Source organism: Bacillus rossius, chromosome 13, assembly GCF_032445375.1.
Source record: "Bacillus rossius redtenbacheri isolate Brsri chromosome 13, Brsri_v3, whole genome shotgun sequence".
In the NCBI taxonomy this organism is placed as follows: Eukaryota; Metazoa; Arthropoda; class Insecta; order Phasmatodea; family Bacillidae; genus Bacillus; species Bacillus rossius.
In genome coordinates this window covers 36003093-36025251 of record NC_086340.1, presented here as the reverse complement: position 1 = coordinate 36025251, position 22159 = coordinate 36003093, and the positions used below count along the sequence as shown (strand labels likewise).

General features: G+C 43.4%; 1 protein-coding gene across 1 annotated transcript in view; it reads right to left on the bottom strand.

Annotated features, from left to right (window-relative positions):
- The window catches only part of LOC134538452 (uncharacterized), a 92840-nt gene extending 78989 nt beyond the window's left edge, over positions 1-13851 (bottom strand). The window contains exons 1-2 of the mRNA XM_063379777.1: positions 13698-13851; positions 13103-13349 (exon numbers count right to left, since the gene is read on the bottom strand). Of these exons, the coding sequence (XP_063235847.1) occupies positions 13103-13317 (215 nt within the window). The 5' untranslated portion in view covers positions 13318-13349; positions 13698-13851. The remainder of the gene's footprint in view (positions 1-13102; positions 13350-13697) is intronic.
- Between the last annotated feature and the right edge of the window lie 8308 nt (positions 13852-22159).

The window sequence follows — 22159 nt, the reverse complement described above, 5'->3', positions numbered from 1 at the left end:
CCGCGAGCACCAAGCCACCATCCAGAGTGTTATTGCACCCCGTAGTGAAGTGTTCGCAAGTGCAGACCCGTTGAGACGTACGACTGTCACCGAGCACACTATACCCTCCCACCCTCACGTCCCAATGTTTATACCCCCGGGAAGCTATGGGCACACGGGCAAGCAAACCATACTAAACCAAGTGAAATAATTGTTGAGGGATGGGATTATCGAACCCAGCGAAAGTCCGTACAATTTTCAGGTGGTGCTGGCAGAAAAGATAGATGGGACATTACGTTTCTGCATTAATTTCAAGCCCATTAACAAAGTTACAATAAAAGGGCCCTCGCCCCTCTTAAACATAGCAGACACGATCGCGGGACTCAATGCAAGAATCTTTTCCTCATTGGATCTAAAATCAGGTTACTGGCAGGTCCCCAAACGGCCGGAAGACCGGCCGAAAACCGCCTTTACAACACCAGACGGCCAACGTTTCCAGTTTTGCGCCATGCCCTTAGGGTTGCAAGATGCGCCGGCCACTTTCCAAAATATGATGACGCGCGTGTTAGGAGACTATGCTGGCAGGTTTGCCACTGCATATCTTGACGATATCATTATTTGGTCGCAGACGTGGAACGAACATGCGCACCACCTCGTGCTAATTTTGGAACGCTTTGCCGCTCGCGGACTTACATGCAACCCAGAAAAATGCCACTTGGGCACAACAGAGCTGAATTTCCTAGGCCTGGTAGTAAATGCTGAGGGGAACCAGCCGACGACACAACTGTCATTGTCAATAAACAAGTGCCAACCACTCGTAAACAACTGCAACGGTTTATTGGGCTGGCCAATTGGTTGCGCGCGTTCATACCAGAGTTCTCTGTAGTCGCCGCGCCCCTAACCGCACAACTGTCGCCAAAGAAGCTGTACCGATGGACCGCGAACATGCAAATAGCGTTCGAGGAACTGAAGCGCAGATTCCAACAATGTCATTTGCTGGCACACCTGGACCCGGAGAAGCAGATAATCGTGCAAACGGATGCTAGCCAGGAGGGGATAGGGGCCATCTTGTTACAGCTGGGAGACGCAGGTGAGCCCCGCATCATCGAGTATGCCAGCGCAAAATTCGGGGACGTTGAATGACGGTATAGCATTAATGAGCTGGAATGTCTGGGCGTAGTGTGGGCCCTCAGGAGGTATCGGCCGCAAGAGGAGGGGCAGCACTTCATACTGCGAACAGACAGCCAATGCTTGAAACGGCTGGCCACGATGCAGGGACGGCGGTCGAAGCTGACACGGTGGGCCATGACGTTACAAGCGCTGGATTTTACCATTGAACATGTCGCCGGAAAACAAAATGAGTTGGCCGACAAATTATCACATCACCCGGATGACAGCGTGGAGGAGCGGGACGGCATGGACTGGGACGAGCTGTTACCACCTACAAGTGGCATGCCGACACTGAGGCACACGCGCGGGCAAGCAGCGGCACTGTGCGCCATCACGGACGCGAGCCAACCCCCCACCCTACCACCAGGCGCGGAGTTGGACGACCTTGCCGCATTCGTACGCGCTGCACAGTGTGAAGACGGACACTCACAGGAGCTGATACGGCAGTGCGGTGAGGCGGCGTGTGAGGGATACCGCGTGCTTGAAGGACAGCTGCAATCGCGCCCCGCGGGCACACAACAACCGTGGCGGTAGTTCGCACCTGCAGGAACAAGGCGCAGTACAAGACCTCTTCTTCTGGGCGGATTTAAACAAATACGTAAGGAACACTTTGCAAGGGTGTCATCACTGTCAGAGACGGAAGACGCGGAGGACAGATGGCCGGGAGCAGCAGGTACCACGTCAACCCACTGAGCTGTTCCACACGATTGCCCTGGACTTGATGGGGCTGTACCCAGGACGGCACGAGGGAAGTGGTTTTTGCTGGTTGTCACCGACTGTTTTACGCGTTGGGTCGAGGCTTTCCCGCTGGCAAACTGCCGCGCAGGCACTATTGCACGAGCCCTGGAAACTGAATTCTTTCCGCGTTTGGGCTATTCGCGAGTCCTTTTAAACGTCAATGCATCACAATTCTCGGGACGGAAGTGGAAGGAATTATGTGGAAAATGGCGGGTTACACCGCATACCACGCCGGTATACCACCCCCGAGCCAACCCCACTGAAAGACTTAATCAAGATATTAAGACGCAGCTGAGGCTCAGACTGGCGGAATATCACACCCAGTGGGATACTAACATTCCAGACATCACCTACTGCCTATGACGCCGCGTCAACACAGTCACCGGCGAATCCACAGCTACCCTCGTTCAGGGGCGAAACCTCCCCCTACCTGGCCAATACCGAGTGCAGGACGGGCAAAGAGAAGACTCGGAGAACACCCCGATAGCGCGCACGGGTGGCATCGCGAGGCTACATGACGAAGCCCGGCGCAGACAAACAAATTACCAGGCACAACACATGCCGGTCACGACATGACCATCACCGGCATGATGGTCTACGTACGCCTGCACACGCTCTCGGACGGAAGACGGAATTTTGCGCGGGACTCGTGCCCAGGTGGACTGGACCTATTCCTGTGGTACGAGTGCTAGGACCTACTGCGGTCATAATCAAGTTACCGAGCGGGCGTACTGCGAAATATCACCAGGACAATGTGCGAGTTGCACACGAGGAGTATGAAGCGGAACGAGACAGCGTGGCGGGAAGTGAACCAGCGACCCCGACAAACACAGCGGATCAGCAACATGCAGGCCCAGAAGCGTCCACCTCCACAGGCAGTCAGGAACCAGATTTCCGGGGATTCCCGGAGAGGGGGACGCAGTCACCGATCACCGCTCCGCATGCGACCGAGTCCGCTAGGCGGTTATTCGCTGAGTCGGAGGCAGAAGACACGCCCTTCCACTGGTTCCCAGAGGACACACCATCACCTTTAGTCTGGACACCGGACGATGAGGACGAACGGTCCAGAACGCCCGACCACGACGAGATGCTATGGTTTTTCCACTACTCCATAGAGGACCAGAGTAATGGTAGAGGAACCCGCCAAACCTGAAACGAACACGCCAGGAGAAGGGGTGCCAGAGTCGACTTCTGGGTACAACTTACGCCCCCGGCGGGCCCCACAGGACCCGAGCTGTTGTACGGTACGAGGGACACGAGCCACGAGAAGCGCCGGAAAGCAGAAGTAAACCTGTTACACCCACCCAGCTGCCAGCGCGAGCTGTTGTTACATCGACCTACTTAAGGGGGGGGGGGGGGGGGGGGGGCAATTGACATTGTCCTGGGCTGCGCCCTTCTGAGCCTGATGTTCCACCACCTCTCCCCTTACACGCTGTGAGCCCCCTCCTTCCACCACCATCCTCTACAACCACCCACCGAAGTGTGTGCGTGCGTGTGTCAGCCCGCGCCCGCCAATGTGACGTCAGTGCTCCGCTCCCAAGAGTTGCAGAGCGAGGACGAATGGTGAGCGAGTCGCGAGCGCTGCCAGAGGAAGGAGCATTTGCACCTGTCATCGCTCTCGGAGGTTTTCAGTGATACAGGGGGAAACGGGCCTCGCCACACACGGGCTACGTCACGGCCCTGAGAACAGAGTAGCCGGGTCCACATGCCCATTATACATGTGGTGGTGTCCTAAACTTCGGCGAACATTTCAACCCCCATTGCGGTAGCACTCTGAACCACCTAGCTTTGTCTTTTTAGTTTCAACAACAAACATTAATTCATCATCCTCCACCTTTTCAATGAAGCCATGTATTTTTGGTTAAGTAGCAACAATTCCAGTGATGCCCGCTTTAATTTTTTTTTTGAGCCAGATTTCATTACTGAAACAATTCTGTAGGATACTCAATATGTAGCATGTGATGAATTAACATAAAAATAATTCTCTGAAAAAACAGTATTTACAAAAACTAATAAAATCTCAGTCCAAGAAAAACTACCATGGGACAATAATACAGTATAAGCAAAAATTATTTGAATACTTAAAAAAAATCACAAAAAAAAGGGTGCAAACAATTCAGTCAATACAGAATTTCTGAAGGTTTTTTCGAAGGTTGCAATAAGTCAATATGAGCTTTTGGAGTTGCAAAGCAAATATTGAGGCAGTATTCAAACACGCTTTGTGTAGTGGGTCTGTGGTGATAAGACTCAACCGCCACTCTGATTTTCTGCCTCGGCTCCCGCAAAGTTTGCGGCAGAGTAGGCACTAACACTTTGACTTTGACATAGCCCCACCGAAATAAATCGCATGGGGTTAAGTCTGGTGGATGCAGACTAGGGTTCTGCGAATATTCGAAATTTCCGAATTCGAGTTCGAATTTTATGATATTCGATTCGTAATTTCGAATCGAATTCATTTTACAATAATTCGACTTGCAAAATCTGGCCCGGGACCCCGGGTACACTAATATACGACATCCCCCTCCCCCATTTCTAAAAGAAATGTAAATGGGCGATTACATCTTCCACTTACAAAAAATTATACATCGAAACCCCTTATTTACGTTACCGTTATTTACGTTTTCACGTTATTTAACCATTTTATTTCTGTCCCGTTTTAACTTCATTTGATGTAATGCAATGAATTCCCGTTGTTTACAACGCGCCTATTGCTTTACGCAGTTTACGCCGTTCGTTCTGATAAAACTGCTTACTAACTTAATTAATTTTATTACAAAGTAATCTGATGTGTAAATCGTGTTTTAAAGACGTTTTTAAAAGTTAAAAACTTCATCTTAAACGTCTCGGGAGTCACTTTATACCGCTTATAGAAACGTAAGCAGTGCCAGTTTGGTTGTGTTGATTCCTGTATTACTGTATAGAGAGCGCGCACGTAGTCTAAGATTAATATCGATAGCTCGCAGACTGCATGCACGCGCGCGCTCTGTTTATAACCGAGTTAACCCGCACGATCGTTATGCGTATAGTTACAAATCACGTTCTTGTTACGGGTTTCTTTTTTTTTACGTTGAATAAAATGATTTTATTGCGTCACTCATTAATTTAAATTATTTAGCTTGCTTTCACAAAGTCTACTTTTTAAATAAACGTACTTTCCATGAATAGGTTTTGTTATTATGGATTACTTTACTTTTTTTTTTTTTTTGCATAATAGTATTCTCCGTTCCTTCTTACCTGAGTTTTGGAATAAACAAAGCCTCTTGTAAACAAACATTTTCATTGGCTGCCGGCCGCTGCGCACATTATTCGTGCGCAAGTAATAGTTCCTTGGTTACGTACCATTTGTAAGTATTTTTACACTGCCTTTTTTATAACAATTGTTGTTATATAGCATTATAGCGTTTCACCATTAATATCCAATACAGTTTAATGTGTCAGCAAGTATTTACTTACAATTATGTTAGCAGACGCCGTGTGTACAGTTGATGCCAGGCGTAACAACTGTATTTCGGATTCGCGCGCGCACGGTTTTGTTATGGCTGACGCCGGACTGAGTTTTGTAAAGCACAGAACGGGAAAGCCTTCGAAAAGTGAACAGAAAACTATTGTGTTGAATGTTTTTAAAACATTTTCAGACAAATATCCGGATTGTTGTGTGAACGATATCGCGAGTTTAACTGCGGAATTTACGAGTGTTTCGAAGAGCAGTGTGCTTCGTGCAAGGAAAGAATTACAGGACACTGGGACATTAACAACTCCCAGGAAGAAAAGGAAACTTGAGTATCCTGTTATCAAAACTTGTGATGATTTTGTAAAGACGGCTATTAGGCGTAAAGTGCATAGTTTTTTCTTCGCAAATGAACCACCTACGCTGAACAAAGTGCTACGGTGCTTCCTGTTATATTACTTCTCCGTTATTTTATTAGCACCGACTGTACTGAAGTTTGTGTGTTGCAACTAGTGCTTGGCGCGCAAGATTAATTCAGCCTATCACTTGCTGACGCGGCGCAGTGATACGACGGTGTTTGTTTATTTCAATACTCAGCTAAAGGCTAGTGATGGGCAGAACGGATCTTTTGACCGAATCGGTTCTTTTGGATCAGTTCCGTGAAATGATTCGTTCAGAACGATTCGTTCATCTCGGTCAATTCGTTCTTTTCTGTGTATGGGATCTGGCTCTTTTATCAGGTGTCGTAACTCGTTCTTCCTTTAGAGTATTACGTACGTGTTTTTGTATTTGAATTTGAACATTGCTTTCCGTAGCCAGTGAATCACAGTTGCGTATATGAAACAAGATTATTTATATTTTATTACTTTTTAAGTTACAAATATTAATATATAGGCTATTTACACTCTAGTGACAGTAAAGTGTTTACATGTAGACCAACACATTTAGAGAAAAAAGACAAAAAATTAATACTACTACTGCGATTCAGTATGAAGAGAAACAAATGAAGTACATTAATTAACCCAAAAATGGTAAATGTGAACATTTGTAGTTACTTTCCCAGTTATTTTTTAATTCATACGGTTTTTTTTTTTAGTTTTTTATTTCCAAATTTGTGTATGTGAATGTGAAAAAGCAATTTTAAACCATTACTTAACAGTTGACATTTTCAGGTATAGATACTTTTCATGTTACCCTATTTTATTTGATCAGTTATCGTTTGCTCTTGTGAACATGCGCACGCTGTGATTACTAATTCTTCAGACTCCTGACGTCATGAATCATTTCACGAACGAATCAGACCGGGCGCGTGGCCGGTTCTCTCCGCGTTTTCGTTCTTCCGAATCTTTCAAGGTACCGGCTCTCAAAGAGCCGGTTCTTTACATCGCGAACGAATCGCAAGATTTAGTTCTCTCAAAGATTCGTTCTTTTTGAACGAATCGTTCACGAACGACCCATCACTACTAAAGGCCCTATCATATCACACGATGGAAGATTCCTTGCAAGGTATTCCATGGCAGCTGGTATGGATGGTTCTGTGGAAGAATTACCCGAGTGCTGGCCGTTTTCATGGAAGTTTTTGTAATCGGCCGTGTTCAAATTTTTGTGGAAGGTTTCGTACAAGATGACAATTTAATTCAATCAGAATGAAGTGGTAGTAGCCCCTGGTGTTAAAAACGTTAATTTATTTCGGCGGCATTTAAAAGTTTTGATTATTGTTTTGAAAAGCGGCGAACATGTGTTGGTTCATATCTTGGTTCATATTGAAGCAGTAGCAGTTACAGCTTTATACAAAAACTTCATTAAATAAAATGCGATCAGATGATGGCTCTCGTCAAGTTGAATCTTGCAAATACTCGCCCATTTTGGATCGTTTTTTTTTTAAATGTAAATTAGGGTATTCGAAGTAAATCTTTATTAATCAACTAGCTCGACTGTTTGTATGTGCATATAGTTAGAACAAATGTAGTTTACTGCATTTTAATTAAATTGCAACATCGAGTGTCATTTCAACCCATAAAATTTACGTGTTCGTGAGAATTGGTAATTTTTTGATGTATCGTAACTTAGAAAAAATGTTCGATGTTTAGAATTTTAAAACTTATTCGTAAATTGTGTTTTGTGATTTTACAAATACTACTAGGTATTATGTAGTTCCTGCATAGTTAAAATCGATTTTGATACAAATTATTCCAAACATGTTTTAGAGTTTTCATTGCATCAGAACTAGTGGTAGGTTATATACATGCACATTTATTCGTAATAAAGTATACCTTTTCCAGCATTGAAATGGATTTAAATGACTCCAGATACACATCCATTTCAGCCCATTTACAATCAAAGAATGTGAAAATAAAGCTTGTTCTTTTTCCACATTCGCTCGTGTGTTACAGCCATGGAGGAAGACAGTCTTTAAACTTGAAAATAACACACACCAATAAACCCCACACCAGTATTATTAAATAAATACTAAGACAGAAAATCATACTTGCTAAATCCCAGAAGTCGCTATTCTAGAAATTTATCCAACTATTTTCTTCCCCAATATTTGCTAAGAATTTGTTCCATTAAAAGCTTTAATTTTTTTAAGTACCTACTATAGTGATTATAAAAATTAATTTTCAAATTCATAACAAATTTTGAATGAAAAAATACATAAAACTATTTTTACATTTATAACACAAAAAGTTAGAGCTTAAGCTTAATAGAACGTATTTAAAATGATCCCAGTATTTATAAATAACTAAATATGTGAATCTGTACTTTTTTCGTAAATATTTATGTTTTTGTATAAACAAAAGTACCTACTTATTACCACAATAAATGAAGTTCACTTGTTTATTGTAGATGTTTATGGATTGAAAGGGAAACATTGTGTGATAGGTTATTCCATAGAAACGTCCATGCCTGCTGCCATGGAGGCCTAGCTGGCAGGTACATTGGAAGCTTCGTGCGGAGCCAGTACGAAACCTTACCTCGTCTGATACAGGCTTAAGAGTGAACCCACGGTCTCACCCCTAAATTATAAACTTGATTTTAGAATAAAATGTGCAATGCTTACACGATAAAAATGGTAAATTTGTTTTTTTTTTTGTACCACTTCCTTATGCTGTGAAATTTTTATTAATATTTTTATCCTTGAAAGTCAAACATGCTAAATAAGGTGGCAAGTGAGAGAGTTTTCTCTACAGCAGGAACATCTTTACCAGCCGCAGAGAATTGTTGTTGCAGCACCATGTCGGTGAACTCACCTTTCTCCATGACAATTTGAAATGATTTGTGAAGTGATTTATGTTAGTGCTATAGCAATATAATTTTTAATTTTTTTTTTTTAATTTTAGAGAATCTGGTTGTGCTTCTTCAATATAGTCTCACTTTAATTTTAGTTACTTGATTTAAACTGTGAATTATGTGACAAGGTGGTATGTTAAAATTTTTTAATGATCTATGTTATTTTAATAAATATTCCCAAATTCGATTCGAAAAAAATTCGCAACTCGTGAATTTTTTTGAAATTCGATTCGAATTCGATTTGAACAGAAAAATCACAATTCGCAGATGTCTAATGCAGACATCGACGACACGCGCATGACCAAGCCTTCTCCCAGAAAGATGTGTGTAGTTGTTCCCGTACAGACATGTGGAAGAGAGGCAGTTTGATCTCTCTCCCAACTGAGGCAGAAGCCAAGGAAAGGACGTTGCGGTAGGAATGACCAACAACAGTTTTTTTCAATGAAAAAGAAGGGCCTGTAAATCTTTCTCAACGTGGCAGAGAACACATTCACTTTCTTCGAATCTCTCTCATTCTCAATGGTGATATGATTTTCTGTTCCTCAAAAAAACCACATTACATTATTTCCTGTTGCCATTCGTGAGGAATATGGTCTCAAAATAGCTGTTGTCATCAATCCTAGTTGGCACCTCAGTGCAGAATGCGTATCAGGCTCTGTAATCATCCTGTCTGAGTGTCTGGACTAACTAGGTTCTGTACATTTTTATGCACAAATTTCTGCACGGATTTTCAATAATGCTGTTTGAGGAATTTATGAAAAATTGTTCTCAAACACAGTCCAGATCTTCCTCGAGCACAGAGGGTAGACCACCAGTCCTGCCTTTACAAATGCACCCTTTCTCTATAGGTGGGTGGTTTCACATTAAAATGTGTACGGAATTCACATTGCATAACATTTACCGACTTGAGTTTTGTTAACTAAAGCATGTACCATTTCTGCTGTGCAGTAGGGCCATTACACACTAGATGCTCCCAGCGATGACAATATGCAACAAATGAATCCCGAATTTTCGCAAAAAAAAAAACTCCTAGAGACTCTCTACTGATTGAAAGAAGTTTCAGGTAAATCGGCTGCACTGTTTCGTTTTTTATGATTTTCTGACAGTGTATAAATTGTCTGTGCTCATATTGTCAAAATGTTCATTGGATAGTAAAATGCATTTTATTAAATTACAAAAAAAAATATTTCATCTTTAGTTATATATACACATGCTTCTTTGCATTTCTTTGATTAGACAAATTAAAATACTATTACACCAAAACATATTACGTTAAATATAATTATTACATTACATTAGTATAACAATAGATACAATACCTTTCAATATTGTACCATAAAAACAATGAAATTTTACAGATACTTAAATTTGGATAGGTCGTACAATATTTAATGTGTAATTAATTAAAATAACATTATGAATCATGCATTTTTCCACCTTTTCTTCAGTGTAGATTATTTCACGCCACTTCATGATTTGCTTAACCAGTAAATGCATCATTTAGGTTAATATCATTTAGGTTTTCGACAACCGTTAGATAATTTTCAAGGTCCTCCAGCAAATGTTTCTACAGCCTTTCCAAGGATTTGCACTTTAGGTAAGCTCGCAGATCATGCAACCTCGGGTAATCAAAGCTCTGTTAACGGAGACTCTACTGTACTCAAAAATATCAGTTTCAACATTTTTCTACGTATGAGCTGCTTCAACATATGACCCTATAAAAATGGTAGTTCTGATACTATACATAAAGGTTGGTTGATTATCTTGCAAAGGCGTGTTATTTTTACATTCTGACTAAATTTTTTGTACTCTAGAACTGTGCTTTCCAAAGCATGAGCGTGATGTGTACAGAGGGAACACCTCTCAATCAAGTTAAAAATACGATACCGGCCTTAATATTGGTTGGAAATACAGTAGGGGAAATGTATGACGTAATGGAAGTTGGCCAATGACAACTGTATTGTATATGCATTCACACACACACACACACACACACACATACATACATATTGACATATAAAGTAATATTGGCAATAGCAAAATCCAAAGTAGTGTCAATATTTGGTAGCGCCGTAGAAAGAAAAATTGTGAATGATAGTGTGAGTTTTGGAGCAATAATGGAATGACAATGAGTGAATAAATAAGTATAAATAATGATTTTTATGAAATGAATAAATAAGTACACAATAAGTATTAAGAAGGTATTAAGAAATTTATTAGATGTGTTTGTAAATAAGTGTAGTAGTCAAGAGAGAAGAGAAAGGTCATGTTTATTTAAATTTAATTATTATAATGGTGCACAAAGATGTGTGATTGTAGTAAATATAAAAGCGACTGTTTAAGTTTATATATATAAACATGTGTGTGTGTGAGTGTGTATATATATACACACACACACACATGTTTATATTGCGATATGGTAGGCTGTGCTGAAGTAATTACGAACTCTAGGTTAATACAGTGTAAGCGTTTGAATGTATGTTTTGGATTGGGAAGATTGACTAGCTTTGTCTGCAAAATATATTGTTGTTGAGAAAAGTAAATAAGTGTACGGAATATATTTCCAGTATCGTGTTCTATAGTTAATAATAAAATATAGTATCGCAAAATATAATAACACGGGCAGGATTATAGTGTATAATATAAAATCATAGGAAATGTACATTTGGTATTGTGTTACTATAATTTAATAGGTAGGACTGAAGTATAGAACACAATACCATGGAATTATATTACTTCAGTATTGTGTCCTATAATAGAATAGATAGGGTTTTTGTATAGAATACGATACCAAAAATTCTATATAATTGACTGTTCTATAAAGGGCTGAAGTATAGAACACAATATTGTGGGAACTATTACTTCAGTATCATGTCGTATACAAGAATGGGTTGGACTGAAGTATACAACACGATATCGTGTAAAATATTACTTCGGTATTGTGTCCTATAATAGAATAGGTAGGGCTTTAGTATAGAATATGATACCGGAAAGTTTGTTTGATAGAGAAACATGGTTCGTGAAAAACAACCATGTGAATGAGTTTCCTGCCTAAACCCCCATATTCCCATGCTTCTCCCGTAAGAATGTACGGGTGGTAATGACATTAGCACCTCCATGTTGGTGACATAAACAATATTTTCATGGTATTGGGATTAGACTACTCCCTTCTCAACATTCAGCTTTTCATCTCTTGTTTTTCCTTTACTATTTCAAGCAAGAACTAAAACACTGCAGATATACAAATATTTACTTTGTGCTTCATAGCACACAATGGAGTACATTTTATATTTTTAAAAATATTTTCAAAAACAATCACTGAAAAAAAACCTTGTGTTGGTAAATAAGTGAACATAAGTACTTACCTCAAACTAAAAATTAACCATTTTTTTCTCGGTAACTCTGTAGGTTATCAGCTTTTTGGGGGGCAAAGGTGGATAATGTTTTAAGTGAAAGGTTGGTTAGTTTAGGTCAGCTACATTAATATATGATGTATTATTTGTGCAGTAAGTACACGTATTTACATAAATAAACTAAACTATTCAAACATTATATATATATATACTAGCTGCCCGACCCGGCTTCGCACGGTTGTATTTATGGGGGGGAAAATGAGACCAAATCTCCTATTTACAGTTATAATAAATGAAATAAAATGAAAATTAATTAATTTTGACAAAAACTTAATACAATGCTTTGTAATGTACCGAAGAAAAAACGAATAGCACCGATGGTTTCCCGACTCTCAAGCACGCAACGTTGTCATGGAAACGAAGTACCCACTGTTTCCCGGGCTTAAACACCAATCAAAATTGATAATCAGTTTATTATTAATTATAAATTATTAAGACTATTAATCGAAATAAAAACTACCCTATCTCTCAAGTTGGAAACAATTACACATAAATGCCAATTTTCATCGAAATCGGTTGACTTGGTAAAGAGTTCACTGGACCTTTTTAGAAATCAGATGTAGTTTGTAATTGTCTTCTTAATTTGAATAATTTATATCACTTTCAAATCCCGACCGACTTTGTTCTACCAGTGTATAGTTATTTACCTGTATATATCTAAAAATTGGTGGTCTGTATTTAATGAGTGATGAGGACTACACTAACAATGAAATAGTCGTTGCCATGGAGACGAATGAAGCATCAACAATGCTACAGCCGTTGCCGTGGTGATTTTCTGCCAACTCATACATACATCACATTAGAAAACTCTAAAATTATCAGATTAAGACCATTAATCGAAATAAAAACTATCCTATCTCTCAAGTTGGAAAAAATTACACATAAATGCCAATTTTCATCGAAATCGGTTAAGTGGTTTAGGAGTCCATTGAGGACAAACATTGTGACACGAGATTTATATATATTAAGAAGATATATATATATATATATATATATATATATATATATATATATATATATAAACTTTGCAATTACCAGATGGGAAATTAAATCTTATACTTACTGTAGATAAGCTGCACTTGGAAGCATAGATGCCTCTTTCAGTTCAGCAAAACACTGCAGCAGTTCTACAGATGGATTCCATCCCTTGTTCTGAAGATACAGTTGTAGTAACATGTACAACTTCTCTGTAACGTAACCTGGTCCAGGAAATGGAGGCCCCATTTCTGTCTGAATGCCTTTTGCTACTATGTTCTTCATTGTCTCTGCGAGATCCATCTGGTGATTTAAGTTCCCTCAGTGATCAAATACTGCAAATATCCAAGAAGTAACCATCAAACATTAAAATTAAAACAAAAATCATAACCACGTAACTGAACTTAAAGACTAGACTCGTGATAGGATAACTACCTAAAAATGTTTAAGCTTAATTTCACTTTTTACTTCAGCTGTAATCCCACTAATTTAAGAGAAATATCACACTATTATGCTAAATAAGTAACAATATAAAGTATAAAAACTAATATGAAAGTCTTATTTTAAATACCAGGCAAACAACATTTCTCCAGTCAAATACTTCCATTACTGTTTCCCGAGGAAAAAAAATAATGTTAGTTGAAGATACACTACGCGCTCAAAATCAACAACAATAAACTTACCTTTTGTTTACAACGCTGCGTACAGTAACTACAGTATTAAGATGACCAGCTGCGTCTTGTTACCATGGCAACAAGAGAATTGTCTTCGGAAATGGTGCGTAAAGATGTCTTTTGCACTGTACCTTCACCGTAAAAGGAACAGCTGATTGATATATCCAATGGCTTTGTTTTTCTTTTTCTTCCTTCAAAATCAAATAGCCAACTTAACATAATTAAAGTTATTTTCTTTAAAAAAAACCATTTGTGATAATATTTGAGTATTTAAACAGTATAAAAATATGTCATAAACTAATATATATTTATTTTTAATTCACCACTATAAAAAAAAGTTATTTTGGACAGAACACATTCTGAGTTAATTCATGTGTACTCTATAAATTCGCAAGGTTCCTTATTAAAAACATTTTAAATATTAATTTGGGGTATTGGTTGATATTAAGAGCATTGCGGACTCTCTAGTAAATCAGTGGTCCCAAAATTGACTGATATTTGTGACTTTGAACTATATCTTTGATGTGTATAGAGGCTGTATATGAGAGGCACGGATTAGACACAAATGCTATTTTATAGGCAATAAGCATGCATTGAATACTTTATGACCACTTAGCACTGTTTAAAACAGTTTGAAAGAACTTATTTTATTGCAGTAGTTCTGTATGATTATAAAAATCCTAATTCATAATTATTAACAATCATCAGGCATGGTCAAGTACCATTTATGCAGAGCTTTGGGTGAAAGAATATAGTGATGTAAAAAATGTCTCCAACAATGTGACAGCATGACATCCTGAAATTTGTTAACTCCAAGTTCAGCCACAGTGATTCGGTGTATTTTTGGTATGTTGAGAAGATCGATGGGTTCCTGTTTTTTTTTTTCGCTGTGTTGTTCAAAGTTATTGTTTTGTTGCGGGCCTACCTACGCAGGGGGTGTGGAGACGTGGAGAATGTCGCTTAGTCATTTTGCTGTAGATTTGATGGTTGGTTGCCCGGTGCCAGGAATGCATTCTAAATGGCATATGATATTTTAGGTGCATTTTAATTTAGAACAATTTTATTGTCATTTCCCATTTCTGGTTCTCATTTTATGCCATAAATGATGAGCAACAAGAAATATGAATACATAAACAAATGGAAAAACAGTCATAATCAGTCTACGGTTGCATAGACAGCACAGCGAATTCCTGGAAGGAATTAGAACAAATATCACGGCACAGACGAACACAGTGGGATGACATCCTCAAGACTGTTGTAGCAAGAACAGAAAATACAGAAAAACAACAACCTTGGCAACACAATCCGTCTGTTTTGTCAATGTTAAGTATGTCACTCCAAGTGTGTTTTTTTTTCCTCTGTGTTTTATGCTCTTATTACAACTGTCTCATCCTTGTCAGCCCACTGAGTTTGTTCCGACACATTACTTCAATGGAATTCTCTGTGATGTCTATGCATTTATCCATTTGACATCGGCTGATTTTGTCTTGTATTTCTGTGTGTTTATGTATTAATCTTCCTTATGCAATATTGTGGTTACTCAGTGACGCACAGTAAAAAACAGTGACTGTATGTTCATAAAAATATTCAAAATAAATTTTCCTCATTTCATCTTACAAATCATGTAATTGACAGTCACTTAAGTTCATTTTGTGTGTTTACAAATGGTTTAGCCAAATATTTTTCTAGTATTTTTTTTCTGCAAGAGGCAGAAGAGTACTCAGTAGGGTGGGCTGAAAAAAATAAACTTTTTTATTTTTAATTGCTATAGTGCGGAAAAGTTGCCTTTAACGGTAAAAAGAAAAACTATGCAAAGTAATTTCAAATCGGTTGATATCTTCCGTTCGCGCATAGTGCCGAAAGTTTATACAAATTTAACATCGAACGGCCGAAGGCCACCCCAAAGCCCGACCTGCACCCGCCAGTACTCGGCTCCGCTAACGGAAAGCACCCCTAGCCATGGCCCACCCGAGTCAAGTGAGCGGACCGCAGCCCAAGGTAGAGAATAGCGAACCATTTTAATTACGCATGCAATGCACTTCCCGTGCCTACAAAATTCCCCACACAATAATAACGTAATCAAAAACAAACAAAAGCCCCTAATTAATAAAGTGCGACGTAGGAGTGCCCGGGTCACTCACGTGTAGTTTTCTACTAAAACAGCTGTGAGTGCAACCCTTGCGGCCTTCAACCTAAATTCAGTAGTGAAACGTGTGACGTAATTCAAACCACCCCGAATTAGCATTATCGTTCGCCACTGGAGTAGTTTTCAAGAAACAGACAGTCTCCAGCTTGACTCTAATATTCAAACTTATTTTAGACAAACTTATTAAATGTCAATTCTAAAACATATATAGAGATTAAGTTAATCATTAAGTTTTATTATGTGAATTTAGAGCCACTTAAAATTAGTTAATTATATAGATTTTTACGAATAACGGAACTTTAGAAACTCTGGCGCGACAGGGAGCTCACCCCTCCCCTCGCGCCAGGGCTGCACGCCAGTACAGTGCGACTCGCGGACCGGGACGGACGCACGTCCCACGGGGAGCCAGCATCTCTTTGTTTCACCGAACGTCCATCTGGTAATTATAGTCACAACCAAAACCTTTTCTTTAATACTCCCCGTGTGCGCCCGGTCCTTTTCCGGTGTAGGGCCTAACCCAGCCGCGTCAATTTAACACGCCCCACACAAAGCATTACGTGGGGCCGTGCAGCATACGGTACGGGCCGTCTCCCGCCACCCCAGAACTTTATTTAATCGCCCAGTGCACAGGCACAGGCTACATTCAAGCTCAAACGTATTTTTAATTTAGTAGCGAGCCGCGGTCCGCACAGGTGGGCCCGCGCATCGCAAGTTACAGATTACGAGATTAGCCGATGCTAATCTAACGCTCTCCCTCGACTGCAACTGGCGTGAGGACTTAAGTAAACGCACGTAGAGGCACGCAGGTGTCCCTCTCAGATAACATGTGCAGTGTAATTGTGTATGTAAAAGCACCACAGAGTGCCATTTTATCAATTGTAATTGTAATAATAGTGTAATCAAAACTTCTACGTGTTCCGACGCCTCATTGGCAGTCATGTACCGCCGAGTAAACCTCGCGCCCAATGTAATGAACCAGTGTCAATCGTGAACAATAAAAAGTCCACCCCGCACCCCCCGTGCGCGACGTGCGACCCGTAGAACAACCAGAACAGTGTATGTAAATTAACCTAAACAACCCAACCTAATCAGGAAACAAATTCCATCACCGCCGACGGTTCTAGCGGACCACGCTGGGGCAACGAACCCACGACCATCACACGGTTACACCGAGCTAGCCTGGCGCCCTCCCGGAACAGAAATCTCTAAGAAAGCCAGCCACCCCGCTAGGACCTGCGCCCGATCTCGAACACGAGACCGCGACGAACGGCAAATTGACAACATTGGAACATTTTTTATTTATTTTCTTAATCAACTTATACTTCAATGATGGTCACCTTATAGTTTGCGATGTTTATTTTAGGGTTGAATAAAGAAATATAAAGTCAAACTTAAATAATATTACGGTATTTATCGGTCACGATTTCTGTGGTCATTTTCCTCTTTATTTTTTAAAGTTTTATTGTGCAGCTCTTCGCCCATTATGTCTAAACAAAACGAGCCAAAACTCACCACAAGGAGGTGGCTGCACATCGAGTTCCACCCACACCCTACCCAACCAACCATCCAAACATAAGTTTACTAGGATTCAATGGTTTACTGTTACCTTTATGGGTCCTTTCTTACATTGTACTATGTACTTGTACACATTTAAAATCAGACATTTGCGAGAAAGCAGCCATAACTGACCATGACAACCGTATAGATCTGATGTATCCAACTCTTGCTTGAAAACCACACACTTTAGTTGAGGCTTCCGTGACCAGTTTCACGCATCTCTCGACTGCTTGAGTGTGACAGGGAAACTTTTTGATGTCTCTTATAGGATTAATTACCAAATTGATGAGTGTTTTAATATCATCATCACATACTTCCGAAGCATTGGGGAAGGATTCAACAAGGAAGTACTCCAGTCAATTATGTCAACATAATCTGTAGCTTCAAAGTTAATTTTAGGTGGCACAAAGTTTCTAATAGTCTTTCCTTTAGGGTTGGTTTGTCTTGCTTTTAAAATCCTCCTATATCCAAGCTCCCGAATGTGTTGTCTGTTATCAACAATCATAGCCAACTGTAAATTTTCTGGGTGTGCAAAAAATTCATTGTGTTGAATGACTGGATCAACAACTTGAAGTAAATCGTCAGGCAAATACCACGATGTTTGAATAGTTAGAAAAATATGTTTCGGGTCGTCAGTGAAATGTTCACTGTTTTTAATGTTGAACTACACAGGCATGTATGTTTACAAGATGAAGTTAACTATTTGTTTCAAGTTCTCAGAAGGATTGGATAAACACATGTACAATCTAAGCACTCTGTTGGCAGCAGTTAGCCATCTCGAATGCTACAGAGGACCAGGATCTCGAACTGACAAATCCTCTGAACAATGTCCCGACTTTATTGCCATGGATTGACGTCGTACCGACCATGGCCTTTAAGCCCGTGCTCCGCACCGCCAGTACCGTATCCCATTTTCGGAGCGCGCCCCTTGCCCAGCCAGATTGAGTCAGGCGAGCGCCTCGGGCGTGACCCCAATAGACATAATGAAATTTAAAGGTACAGAATCCCGGGTCTCGAACCCATAATTCAATTAAGGGAAAAGCCATTAGTACGAAATTACTAATTACCCGACATGTAATAAGTGCGCCGTAGCCACTCCGGGCGAGTACACCACGCACGGAGCAGACAACAAACCTCATTAACAGTCACCGCGGCCACTGGCCTTAATTAAAATGCCCGTGACTATGATCAAGTCAGAATAAGAGAAATCCCTCTAAAACAATTCACAGTGGGACAATATGTTAGTAAATTTACAGTCGCCAACTTGATGTCACAATTTAAATAATTAAATACATTAAAACCATTGTTAAGCCTTAAGCACCCAATTACCAGGTGCTACATTTTAATTGGGCACCTGGAACATGTTTTAACTTGTAATAGAGTAAATTCAATTAATATAAGTTTTTTGACGCCGACTCACAAAGAAGAGAAAGTTTCTCTTCCTTGCGAGGCGGCCATGTTTGGCAGTCTCCAACCACTCCGCGCCAGGAACAGACGTGTGTCCGTGGGCAGCATCCAAGTTTTCTTTCTTTGATTATTTTATTCTGTACTAAATCCTTAAATTTAAAACCTTTTATTAATTCACCGCTGCCCACGTCGACTCGGCGCGTATTTTGCGGAGCCGGGCCTATCCCGACCGTCTTCAGTGTGATACCGCACGACGTATCGTATCACAGAACGTACGGTACTGGCCGACTCCAGCGAAAGTGTTTATACTTAAGGACGCCGTGCATATGCCTGCCGACTGCACACACGTAAGTGTTTCGCCGAATTTAGGAGCCCGCTCATAGAGCCCCCCCTGCACCCGTTAACTTTCGGCGCTGGCCGTCTCCAGCGAGCATCGACCCACGTCCCGCGAGACTGCCGTGGTAACCATTGTCACGTAGTGTTGTGTTTAGTGTTGGTGAGAATTTTTGTAGCGGGAATGAACCGCGGAGCGGACTTGTATAGTGTACCGTGTACCCACATGGACCCCCGGTGAAACTCCCAAATTAAATGTATTCTCGCCAACTCGTATATCATTTTCCGTAATTCCCCGTCCTCCACACGGCCGAGCGACCTTCACAGTCAAGGTAGAACCATTCAGGTTACATTCAAGCCATGTACCTGGCGGGGCACGCGGGGGCAGAGTACCCACGACCCCACACCAACGGCCTAGCAGCCCGCTAGCCTGGCGCCCCTCCGGACAACAAGAGCATCGCGACGCCCATAGCGCCCGTCAGGTACCCCCCGAGCCTTTCACAGAGGTCGGGTGACGGCAAATGGCGCCCTTGCGTTGGGCATAACTACAGCCAAACATCACAAAAACGCAGCAAGATCAGACAAAGGGGACAGAAGACGGCCATTTTGGATGCGCGCAGTGGAATTTGGCGCACAGAGGAGCAGCGACAAAGGGACCACCCGGAAGAGCGCGTCACCGCCTGCGCCGACCCTCGCCAACTTTCACTTTCACCCCCACCCCTCCCCTTTGGGCCTTCAGCGAACATCCTCGCCCGCACACTACCCCCCCCCCCCATCTACCTTCACATCCTCGCGCTCTCCGCTTTGTGCGGCCGTCTGGGCACTCTCGGCCGCCGCTACACACGGCTATCCGCATCCCCCCTTCGCAGTGGCCAGTCTCGGCTCTCCCTTTGGTGTGGCTGTCCGGGCGCCTCTCGGCCAGCGGCCCGAATCAGCGCACGCGCCAACCCCCCTCACCGCTCTTCATTCGCCGGGAGTCTGTTTGTAAACAGAGCCACGTGCGCGCACGAAGCGACTGTCAACACCGACGCGCCGCGCGACGCAATGGCAGACAGAGTAAAGATGAACACCTGTCGAGTCTGCTACTGGCCACAGGGCAGGGACCTGGTAACGGGGAAAGTGAACCCTCTACAGACATGTAAATGCGCACCGGATTACAACTTGCCGGCAATCAAGGTCGAAGCGCTCATAGAACCGTGGCACGACAGCACGGAGACGGAATTATAGGCGCGTACACCACCGATGGACCACACACCCCTACCGAGCCGTACCACCCCGGCCATCACCGCCACCCCAACCAACCACGCCAGCGACTGGAGCTCGCACCCTGGCCACGCGACGCACGCGCTGGACATCACCGAGGCCAAGTGCATGTGGCCCGGCCTGGAAGACCTGGCACGAGCCCTGCCGCCCCGCAGAGCGACTCTGCCAGAGTTCGCTGGAGCCCCGCACAAGGACCTAGGGGAATTCCTGACGCAGTGCGAGGCGCGCCTGACCTGGTGCCGGACGCACCAATCGGAGTGGGCAGAGCGTGTCAGCGAGCAGCTGCGAGGGACCGCTCGGAGCTGGTGGAGCATGTGGGGCCGGTTTGCCATGCCATGGGGCGAGTTTACGGACACGTTCCGACACCGGTTCGACACAGGATCGCCCCTCGTCGAGTGTTCCGCCTCATTCTATGGGGCTCGGCAGAAGGACAGCGAGGCAGTGGAGGCGTTCATCGCCACTAAACTCCAATTGTTTCACCGCATCTCGCCCGGCACCCCCCTGTCCGGGGCACTGCCCATCATCACGGTCTTAGTGAGGGACGAGCTGCAGCCCTTTCTGCGTCGCTGCCACACCGGCGGTGTAGCGGAGTACGTGCAGGAAGCACGCGAGACAGAACGCAACTTCCAGAGAGCCTGCAAACGCGGCCCGACCACGAGCACCCGAGGGGGTGACAGCCCACCAGAAGCCCGGCGGAACACCGCACTACGGGACTCACCCTCACACCAACACCGAGGACTACGAGCCATCGAGGCGCCGCCAACTTGGCGAGCGGAGCGACCGCGGGACGCCGGAGCACGGGAGCAAACCCCCCTGTGTCGCTTGGGATGCCCACGTGGCGAACGCCACTGGCACAGCGAGTGCCCGCGGAGGTTCCGGGTGGCGCGACCCACCATACCGCCACGCCAGGAGACACACGTGGTACCACCTCCGCCACAGCGCACCAGCCCGGCCCAGTCGGGAAACGGCCCCCGGGGGGGCCAGGATTAAAACTCCCTCCCCCCGCACAGACCATCAACCCCACGCCGGGCGGGGTGCGCGCCCTCCCGACCTTGGGACAGTTGGGCCGCCCGCGGGACAACCTGTTCCGCATCCCCGTAGAGGTCAACGGCCGGCCAGCTGCCATGCTCGTTGACACGGGAGCGAGCGATGTGTTCGTATGCCCGGCGTTCGTGCCCGCAGGCGCATTGCGTCCGGGCAGCGGCGAGCTGCGCCTGGCTACCACCACACACACCAGGCGGATGCTGGGGCATGCTGAGATCGTGGTGAGTACGCAGGAATTAAACAGTAGTGTGTCCGCAATAGTCGTGCAAGACTGGTGTGAGGAGGTGGTTCTAGGACTCCCCTGGTTGGTCCGGAAAGATGCGGTCTTGGAGCTAGGACCCCCCCCGCCTCAACCTGGGAAGAGCCGAGAGGTACGTGGTGTACGCACTAGGACAGACGCCCCCCCGACAGGACGCGGTGCTGACCCTGGCGGACGTGCGCCACAACGTCCCCCCCTCCTACCAGGCTGAGGTAAACAAGGTCCTCGCCGCCCGACCCGAAGTGTTTGCCGTGGACGGAACCTTGAGGCGGACCACCATCACCGAACATTGCATCCCCACCCTGACTGATGACACAGTGTTCGACCCGCCTCGCGGCTACGGGTTTCGCTAGCAGCGAATCATCCGGGAGCAGGTGGACGAAATGCTGCACGACGGAGTCATCGAGCCGTCCCACAGCCGGTACAATGCGTGCATTGTGCTGGCCAACAAGAAAGACGGGA